We start from the raw sequence: 10,173 nt of genomic DNA on the forward strand, positions 1-10,173 counted from the left end.
CCCATGCCTCCCAAGCTCACCCCCAAGCCCACTTTCAGCCCGCTGGACTGCAAGGACCCGGGATTCCGGACATAGCTTCGGCATGGGGCGTCAATCCCGCAACCGCGCAGTTTGGGATGCAGCTCGGGCAGAGTGCGGTCGCAGCAGGGCAGGAGTATGTGCAGCGGAATGTGAGTTTGCCCGCCCACTGAGATATGCATGGCATAGTATGTTGACGGACAAGCGGCGGGCAGCTCGGCGGATTCATCCCGCTCAGCGCACTCAAACAACAGTTCAACGTGTCCAACCACTATGTGATGCACAAGCTGCGAATCCTCGTCTTTCCGTGGCGGCACGGGCCCTGGACGAGAAAAGTGCGGCGATCGGAGCAGGGCACGACCGAATGGCAACCTCCACGGGAGGACGTGAACAGCCCTGACTTGTACATACCCAGTATGTTCTGTCTTTCCGGATTCTCGGAAGCCTAGTTGACAACCTCGAGCAGTAATGGCGATGGTCACGTATGTCCTGCTCGCTGCGTTCACTGCGGGTCTGCAGTCCCGCTTCGACCCGCGTATTCTGGGCGTGTCCACGTGGAAAGCCATCCTTGTCCTGTTCCTCGATTTCCTCTTCGTGAAGCTCGGATGCTACTTTTTGAATATCCAGAGCTCGAGTCCTGTCACAGATATTGTCGCTTACGGGGGCTACAAGTTCGTGGGGTGCGCAGCAGCTAATTCTAGTATTCGCGGGCTCAGTACTGACTGGATCTGGACATAGCGTTATCATGACCCTGCTCGCGGGGCTGCTGGGTGCGGGGAGAACACTATATAGCATTGTGTTCATCTACTCTTTCTGCTCTATCGCTCTATTCATGGTACGTCCCACGCGATTCGTTTAAACTTGACTCGTGCCTGACATACCTGCAGCTGCGGTCCCTACGATCCGTTGTACTCCCCGACATCGTGAACGCGCCAGCGACAGTCGGGACGGTGACGCAGTCGCAGCGGAGCAGACGGGTTACATTCCTCTTCTTGGTAGCGATGTCGCAGATCATCTACATGGGTGTCCTAGCTAGAGTGTAGTGGCTCCGGTGAGACAGCGCGTCATCCAGGCCACGCAGACATGTTCCGATGGTCGCGATGGGTGTCGGCAACATGGTGAGTGCTGTACCTGTGACGATTGGGGATTGACTGGCCTTGCTTAGGATATGAGCCCGGCACTCGCTGCCCGGAGCACCCGTCGAACTCGCCTGGACCCACCTCTGCTGGTGCGTGTTTCTTCTGCTCTTCGTGCGGACTTGGCGGGGGAGGTGCTGCTCCTGCGCCAAGTGCGCTTTCCCACGGCAGAAAGACGGGCGCCTCGAGTAAGGATTTCCATGCTGCATCTACTTTTTATTCTGGGCAAGAGCCGGCCCTAAAGCCAGCTCCCGCCCCGTGTCTATCTACTACAGCTGTCCCCTACTGCACTAGTTACAATGTGTATTCTAGTATAACCTGCCAAAGGAACAGTCTTTGACCAGATCTGTGGGACAGGAACAAGGCTTACACGGTGTTCACCTGTCATCACCTTCCTGGTCCCAACGTCGGAAAGTCGTCGAGACTCGGAGCCGCCGGCGCTTGCAGAGCACTTGACCCCGGTCAGAGAACCTATACGGCCGAGTCAATGGAAGCATCCAGGCGCTGAACAGCGAGAGTAACTCGCCAGCTCTAAGTATCTCGTAACATGCCATTCCGCCGGGTCCGATGCCGACGACACCGACACCTACCCTTCCTTAACTTCTGTCTCCCGCCGACTGCAAACGGTCCGAGGGGTCAAGGTAGCGGTTTAGTATTTTCGACAGCAAGGGGGACAGTCGCCGCGTTGTGCGAGAGAAACCTCTGAAAGGTAATATGTGCGTAGTCCGAAAGGTCGGTACGAGATTCAGGCCGTATGTTACTGGACGCTCGGAACTGGACGGATGGAAGGGACGTTGTGAGAGAGCACCGGCTTGGCGTCTTGAATGCGAAGCACGCGCGTGCATACCTGGGCACCTCGTAAGCAGCGTGAGACGAGACCGACCGATGAGCGATGACTCACCGCGTATCGCGAGCTCGTACCCTACACAGCTCACGGGACCACGATCTGTCCCCACATTGATGCGGATGAGCAGGCGACGGTTCCGAAGTATCACACCAGTGTCGAGCGGCCGGCGACCGGGCTCGGGGGAGGCAGGGAATATATCTCAATCCCATCTGCAAGGCCGAAAGGGGGGGGGGTGAGGGGCACCGATGAAGGGACCGTGTGCACTACGGATGGTGGACATCAGGTGTTCACGCGTAGACCCGCCGCAATGCCTGGACACATTGTAAGCAACACGAGGATGTCAACGGGAACACACCACATCCTTACCGCAATCCCGTGCACCCAGCACCCATCCAGACTCCAACAGCTCTGCTCTCGGGACATCCATACGACCCTACATTGACCTCCGAGGTGACGAAAAAGTGCGAGGCATAACGCCCGCGCGGGGGGTGCGAGACCTAGCCGGGTCGGTCGCGGACCATGTAGCGACGTCGCGGGCCGCCCTTCAGGTCATAGGGGCCGCGTGTCACTCGCCGGAACGCAAAACATGCAGTATTCATCGGGGAACCACACAGAGACCGAGATGTTCCAGTCCACAGCGGCATGCCGCCGTAGCATCCTGTTGATGCAGGCCGCGTCGTTCGACGAAGCGGGGAGAACAGCAGCCAGCATCCTGCTCTCCGGAAGCCGATACGTCTAGTAATCGTCGTTGGCCAGGCTTCAATAAGCAGCTCCCTGGACGTTGATCTGTCCCTACATTGCCGTGCAGGGAGGCAAGGAGAGTGTCGGGGGGAGTCGCTGGGCGTCGAGAGAGAGAGAGACGTGGATGGTGTCGAACGGGAGTGGTCCAGCGGCTTCAAGTTGATGACGTCGAGGCGACTTCTTCCCTGCCGCAACCTTGCCTCGAATAGAGAGCGATCGGGCGAGTGGGCAGCACGACATCTACCGAGTATCGAGGGGATGGCGAAAGAATAGCCGGAAGTGGCAGACGTTCTATCCTCGAAGGCGACAGCGTCGATACACGGGGGCCCCAGGGAACGTCGAGCCGTATCCTCCCGGGCAGCTTGAACGCAGGGACTCGTGATGGCAACACGCGAGACGGTCCGACGGGCAGGGAATGCAGTGGGCACGGCAACGCAAGCACTGCATGAACCGCTCCATCAATGTCGATCGACTGCAGCGGACGCAATCATCCCCGTCGAAGAGCTCGGTGCGGTCCAGCAACTGCAGAATTTGGATAGGGACCGCGGCACATGGCCCAGGCCGAAAGGAACTGTGTGGTTCGGCCGTACTATTCCACAGAACTGGTCGATTAGAGTAAAGCGAGCGAAGAAAGACTCAGTTACGCACCGATCTATCCCCTCAGAGGATTCGAATGACAGCCGCTCAAGACCTCTGCGTGTCCCTAGCGGCGGCTGACGCGCACCGACGTCTTCCAGCTGATGATAAGGAGGCGACGAAGGCGCGACGGCGCTGTAAACGCGGCGAGAGACCGAACTCGGCTGAAACTACGCAGGCTCCGCCGTCCAGAGATGGTCTCAAGCGCCTTCGGCATGCTCTTGGGCTTACTTCAGCCTACTGCGTATGGCGACATGTTTCGAGAGAGATATGCTGAATACCGGGGAGGGTGATGCGCTGAGCGCGACGAGGGACGGCGTGCTTCCGGTGCAGGCAGGATCTCAGCCACTTGAACCCAGAAAAAACGCGCCTTTAATTCCTCACCTTATACTGCGTTCGTCTTCTTTCTTCGCCTCGAAATACAGCCATCCGTCCGACCCATCCTGGTCTCCAATGCCAAACGCAGACAGTTTCTCTGTACAGGTCGCGCTCGAGATCGCAACCGAACGCGTCTGAGCAAACGCAGAGCCGGGCGTCAGCCAGTATTTGTGCCGCTGTCGAGTCGAGAGAGGGGCAAATTGTGAGCCTATTCGGAAGCAAAAAGACCGCGAGTCAGACGCGTCGCGGAACGAAGAGACCTATCCACTCGAAACAAGCGCCGAGCGCGCACGTTGTGGGCACCGCCACCGCCCTCCGATCGGCGTCGCCGATCTGGGGCTTGCTCAATCGATGCGCTCCTGTCCTCGCGGTCTCTGCTTGCACGAAGCGTACAGCACACGGTGTCTGCATCCTCATATTGCTGGGTCAAGGTCAGCGTGCATCAACTTACAAAGTGGGATGAGATAGTCACCGTTTACAAAGCCTCACCACTACAGAGCAAGACTCCAAGCTTAAGGAGTGGCAGTCCCATGGATGAGGTGGTCGGGGAGCAAGCCAAAGACAGTGCAGATGACGCAACAGGTGCGAGAGAAATCTTGTCGAGGAGGAGAAATCACACCATACGGGCATAACAACAGCCTTGCATAAGGACAGGTAAAGGGAGACGTACTCGGTGGAACTCTGCTTTTATAGGGAACTTGAAAGTCCGCCAACCCTGAGATCACGTCCCGGTAACTGCCTAGTTGCCAGGATATGGCCGCAGGGCCGACGGACCCTTTGAGAGCATGGAAAGAAGTGTTAGGTCACCGCTCGGCTGTGGCCTCTTTGAAGCTGTCTCCGACTCTGTCGCATTATGGCATTGCCCCATTTGGAAGTGAGTCTTCCTGGAACCTCACATCCTGGAGTTGCAGGTTGCAGACATGCAAATCAAAGGTTCAGTGTTCAGTAATCATCACTTGAACTTTTCACAACATAATGTGCAATGTGGATAAGAGAGTAAATAATGTTGCAGACGGCCTTGAGTTTGCCCCAGCTCTGAGAAATCATTTGATCATTCCGAGTTACCAAGGCCATGGTTCTGAGATCTGCCACAACACATCTATCCGTACTCAAACCAGACTGATGCCTAGCCTACATAAAACTCCAGGCAGCGGGACTCCGTGGACAGCTGTGGACCACAGCTCGGCTTGAATGGACTCTTACCCTGCGCACAACGTGCGCTCCGATAGTCACTGCTCGGGCAAAATGTCTTGCTAGCCCTCTGCTTGCTGGATAGCCTTTCGCATGTTCTATGGTACTGCCTAATTGACACTCACCAGAGGCAAGCACAAGGTCACTGGCCTCGTTGGAGGTCAAACCCAGCACATCCGCGATATTAATCTTGGTCCCACGTCGTGCTGCAAGTCATGCTCGGATGTGTAAGTAGTCTGCGTAAATCTAACATGCATGGCTAGTAAGACTCACAGCTTTAACTTTGATCAGACTCACATCAGTGCTTCATCCTCAGCAAGTGCTAGCAATGGCATTGCGGTCTTTGCAGTCATCGATAGTCATCGTCGGACAAGTCTCCTCACTAATAATCATTTAATTCTGGTAACCGACGTCGCACGCGAACACTAAGAAAGTTGGGTTGTCTCTGACCCATCTTGTAGCTGGGATCGATGGCTAAGCGTGAGCCTGGCAAGGCCGGTGCTGGTGGAAGGAGCGTAAAAGCCAGAGATCTAGAGACTGCGGGAGATCCGGGGTGCGTCTTTTGCTCGTTCCGGATTCCGGCCCGTCCGCGAAATACGAGCTCGACGCGTCCGAATCCCTTTCTCTAGTACCGCGACAGCTACTCCTCGCATCCCTGTAATCAGACAGTCTTAATGCAACTGTTGCTTTCTCTGCGATTTCGTGGCGGCTTGTGGGGGTGTGTTATCATCATGCTCGCGGAGATCCCTCGAGATTGCATCGACGCCGATCCGTTCGCGGTTCTATCTCGCGCAATACTGGAGGACGCCACCTTGTGCCCACAAATGCAAGGCAAGCGACGGACGTGAAGATACCAAGGCGGCCTTTGCGAAGGGTGGACTTACGCAGCACAGTGTGGGGAGTAAGCATCCCAGTCGCCCGTGCCATCGTTGTGCGAGTACCTGCGGAGGTATACGCCTTGCCCGGCGTACGGGATGGAAACGCTTACCTGGGTCAAATGGTAAGCTTCTCCGGATTGCTACCTGATGCGTCTGGGGTTTGGCCCGAGGAGTCTTTGTAAGGGGTATCTCCGAACCTGGGTGCCAGCCCGAATGTTTCCTTCGGGCCACACGTAGTCCTCGCGATACCAACACCTATTTTCCGCACGCCATATGATACATGGTGTGCTGTCTGCAGACGGAGGTCATGGCGAGTCGTATCGTCGCCGGCGTTCTATGGGTAAATCGGCAATACGAAGGTTGCAAGCGAAGGCTCCAAATCCATCATCTGACTGCGTGCTGCCATTGCGCTGAAGAACCGGCTATGCGTCTTCATAAAGCTAACCACTCCTGCTGCAGTTACAGCCGTTCCGGCCCGCGGGAGGCCTTGCGCGTTGGAGTCTGACTCTGGTTGGCAATGACTGACATTTTCGGGGCGTGAAGTGCTCTCTAACGCGTAACGCATTGCACTGACATCATTTCGTAGCAGTCGGACGTCCGAAACTCACATTTCCAGGCCACCACTACGCTACGAGAACACTACGCGACGTTGCTTACCTTGAACTCAAAGTCGACTCGCAAGACCCCGTGTGCCGTACGAAAGACTGGGGGCTGCAACATCTCGGCAGCAGGCGAGAAACCAGACGATCGGTACGTAGGTAATGCAACCCGAGCGGCGCGCTGTGGCGTCAGGGACAGCGGTACGTACGGCTCAATTTCTAGGCGTTCGCAAGGGTGGTTACCATGCGTCGGAATCCCTACGCGTCTGCACCGCTGCGGCTGGGGTGGTGATTGCTCGGCGGGCCCGGGTACAATGTTGTTTCGACATTCGACGTTCACCAATAATACTAACAAGCGAAATTTCCGACCTGGAGGTAGCTGAATAGTTCATTGCGTCGCAGGGGTCAAGAAGGCCCGGCTGGTGTATGTGACCGCGTCCCGGGGCGTACGGGGGCCGCGCCAGCGGCAGTCGAGAGGTGCTCAGGGACGCAGCCTCAACGGTATTTGGTGAGCGTTGAATTCTGCAGGACACTCGCGCTAGTGTTGTCAGGCAGTGTTCGGAAATCTGCCATGGCGCCGTTGTGCGCTGGAAGCGATCGGCTGTCTTTCGCAGTGGAATCGAGGCTGTCGACCCTATTCCGCAGATCAGCCGCGAGACCGAGCCTCTGGCGGTCCCCTGCTCTATCGACCGCACCGCATATCCGCTCCACTGTTTCGTTCAGGACGGTTCAGAGCAGCACGTCGGATGCTCCTCTGTGGTGCCCTCGACGAGAGAGTGGGGGCGGGGGGTGAAGTCTCCGCTTAGCCAGATGATCTGCGACGACCACCTTGACGGCATCGCCGAATGTCGCATGCTTGACTGGGCAATGTCCAGAGCCCTGAGCAAACGTACGCACAGGCGGCGCGTTGTCAAGCTAATATCCACGGACGTAAATTTGCAGCGAAGCTCTGCGGGCCCTGAATCTGCGCGGTGTTCTCTGACTTTGCGCTGGTCAGCCGTGTTTCGCGTTGTTCGGCGCGGGCGAGAATGGTGGTTTTGGACGGTATAAAAGCCGAGGGGAATATGAGTTGGAAGAGCATTCCCCCTCTTCCCCCCGTCTCCTTTCTTCCAGCCTCTACCGTCTTCTGAGACGGAGCCGCCATATACTGTGCCTGACGCCTTGCACGTCCATAGCCCTGTATGTGAGGCTCTACGTACCGTCTCTTTCATTGCGTACGCGCGCTCGATTCCAGAATGCTCATATGCGCTGAGTCGCCGGTTGCAAATTTTCACGACAGCGCTGTTGTGATCTTCGAGGTCGAGTATGTGGTCGTTGCACTCACCCTCAAATATTCGTGCTACTCACGCATTTCCAATTTCTAGCGCTTAGCTTGGCGACCATCCTCGCCGGGCTGCCCACACCTGCCGTGCCGTTGCAGGGTCTTTGTGGACAGGTCCGTGAGTCGGACGTAGATGCACGGCGCTAGTTTGTTGACCAACAGTAGATCACTTTGTCACTGAACACCTGTCAAAGAGCTAATTGAAAGTGTGTGCGATGAAAACGAAATACATTCCAGGGTAGATAGACAAGAAAACTAGACAGCTATACATAAGCCTGGTGGGACGGCGCGCTGCAGCGACCCGACCGCCCACTCGCATCGCTGGAAAGGGGGATACTTTGACGAGAGCGGACGCCGCGGGGCATGGCATGGCACGACAGTCCGAAGATAGACACATGCGGGCGAGACATGGGTAATTCCCCGAGGCGCGCGCTGTGAGCTCGATGAGCGTTGGTGACACGCCGCCGCATAGCGGATGATGCAGCGCGTGACGTGTTGCGCGTATGAGAGTCCCGCACACGGTTGACGTCGCCCCAGCCGCCGCAGGCGATGCCCAACGCTGCACACCAACAGGTCGACGTGCCGTGCTGTCGGGCGGGTAGAGACCCTGTCAACTGGTGGGTGTCTGCGCGATGTGTTATGGTGCGTACGGTGCTTCCAGCGCGGTCGGGGTGAATGCGCCTTGAGATTGATGAGGCGGGACTCACGACAGCGTGCGCGACATCTTGACGGGCGAAAGGGCAATGCCGAGTGTGTTGGACGCGCAGCGAGGCGCGGCGCGTGGGGTATCTGGCGCGAGTGTGCCGCGCAGGAAGTGACGAGTTGCGGAGACGGGTTACTCGCCGCAGGAGAAGATCCATGGCTGCGAGCACGCCTTAGCCGACGAAGTAGGCCGTCGAGGCCGGGTATCAGGTTTGAAGTCCCCCCCGTTGACTCGGGACCGTTGTACAGGGTATGTTCGGAGTTGTAGCAGGCTACTGGAGGGCAGGGACGGAGCGGGGCCCGGGGAGATGACGGATGTAACGTAACGAAAACGAGAATCTCTCCTTTCTTCAAGTCTCTCGAACTGCACGGCGGCGACGATTGACTACGGACGGACGGGGACGCGCTGGTACGGTATTCGAGGGGCGGGGAGAATCGGCACTGCGAGCAGGGCAACGTCGAGGGCGGACATTCAGCAGAGTCAGCCGGCAGCAGTATCAGGAGCCCGGCTATAAGCTGCGCTTTGATAGTTGCAAGAGGAGTGGGACGTTGTTACATGGCGGATGATCGATGACCTCTCGAGATGGCCAACCCGACGAGCGGGGCATTTTTGATGCCGGGTGTGGTCGTAACTTTGACCGGAGTAGACATGGCCTCCAGGTACAGCGACCTCGTTATAGGGAGCCCCACGGAATAGGCCATGAATAATGTCCCGGGAGGGCATTGAAGACGGAGACAGGAGGACAAGGTCCGCAAGTACCAGATCCCCTTTTGTATTTTGCCAGCGGGAGATAATATAAAATGGGACCTGGAGACATTACGGATATTCAAGGAACTCCAATACAACCGGTTCAGGTAACTTGGCTACTATATACGGCACACAGACTTCTTTCCGAGCTGGGAACCATCGTCGAGTATATGTCAATCACTTGCTAGTACCACTGACTTCCGTATAAAAGGCAGAGCTTGCCAGGAAATTCCAGTGTCCTAACTCTGCCCCCTCTTCCACCTTACCACCTTAGACTGAACCCGCCACTACTGAAGGAACGACTGCAACAGGTACCTTTACCACTTACTAGTACAACGCTGATGTACAGATTCTAATTGTGTGCAATCCAGTCAGCTAGATTGCAGGGATTTTGAAGTGACTTACAATATCGGTCCGTTCTCGGGAGGGTCATGATGATATTGGGGGCTCGTCTGAATTTGAGTCTCCGCTTCCCAGACTTGTCGCGCCGAACACGTCTTTCGCCTGCGCTCACGTGCTCGCCACGACTATAGCAGCCCCTTGGAGCCAAAGTACTTCAAACTCAGGAAACCGGAGGACTTGGGACAGTATGGCCAACTACTACTCTCGCTCGCCGCCGCCACTGCAGCACCCCGTACCGACCCATCCAACGTACATTCCTGACCCGCCGTCCACCCCCGTCTCGCCTCAAGGCTATCAGCGTTATACCAGCACACCCCCGGTACCTCCACAATCCATCTACACTCAGGCAGCTTACGCGCCTCAATTCCATCCCCAAGCTCATGCCTCCCACGCTCACTCCCAGGCCCATGCCTCCCAAGCTCACCCCCAAGCCCACTTTCAGCCCGCTGGACTGCAAGGACCCGGGATTCCGGACATAGCTTCGGCATGGGGCGTCAATCCCGCAACCGCGCAGTTTGGGATGCAGCTCGGGCAGAGTGCGGTCGCAGCAGGGCAGGAGTATGTGCAGCGGAATGG

At 57.0% G+C, this 10,173-nt stretch overlaps 1 protein-coding gene across 1 annotated transcript; it reads left to right on the forward strand.

Moving 5' to 3' along the window:
- Nucleotides 1–116: 116 nt before the first annotated feature.
- GLOTRDRAFT_132987 (uncharacterized protein) lies at nucleotides 117–1,061 on the forward strand (the record flags this gene model as incomplete). The annotated part of the gene is made up of 5 exons (XM_007871870.1): nucleotides 117–170; nucleotides 234–432; nucleotides 485–698; nucleotides 757–853; nucleotides 906–1,061. The coding sequence occupies 5 exons, from the start codon at nucleotides 117–119 to the stop codon at nucleotides 1,059–1,061; spliced, it is 720 nt and encodes a 239-aa protein (XP_007870061.1).
- Nucleotides 1,062–10,173: the final 9,112 nt, after the last annotated feature.

This window comes from Gloeophyllum trabeum (genome assembly GCF_000344685.1).
Source record: "Gloeophyllum trabeum ATCC 11539 unplaced genomic scaffold GLOTRscaffold_00015, whole genome shotgun sequence".
NCBI lineage: Eukaryota > Fungi > Basidiomycota > Agaricomycetes > Gloeophyllales > Gloeophyllaceae > Gloeophyllum > Gloeophyllum trabeum.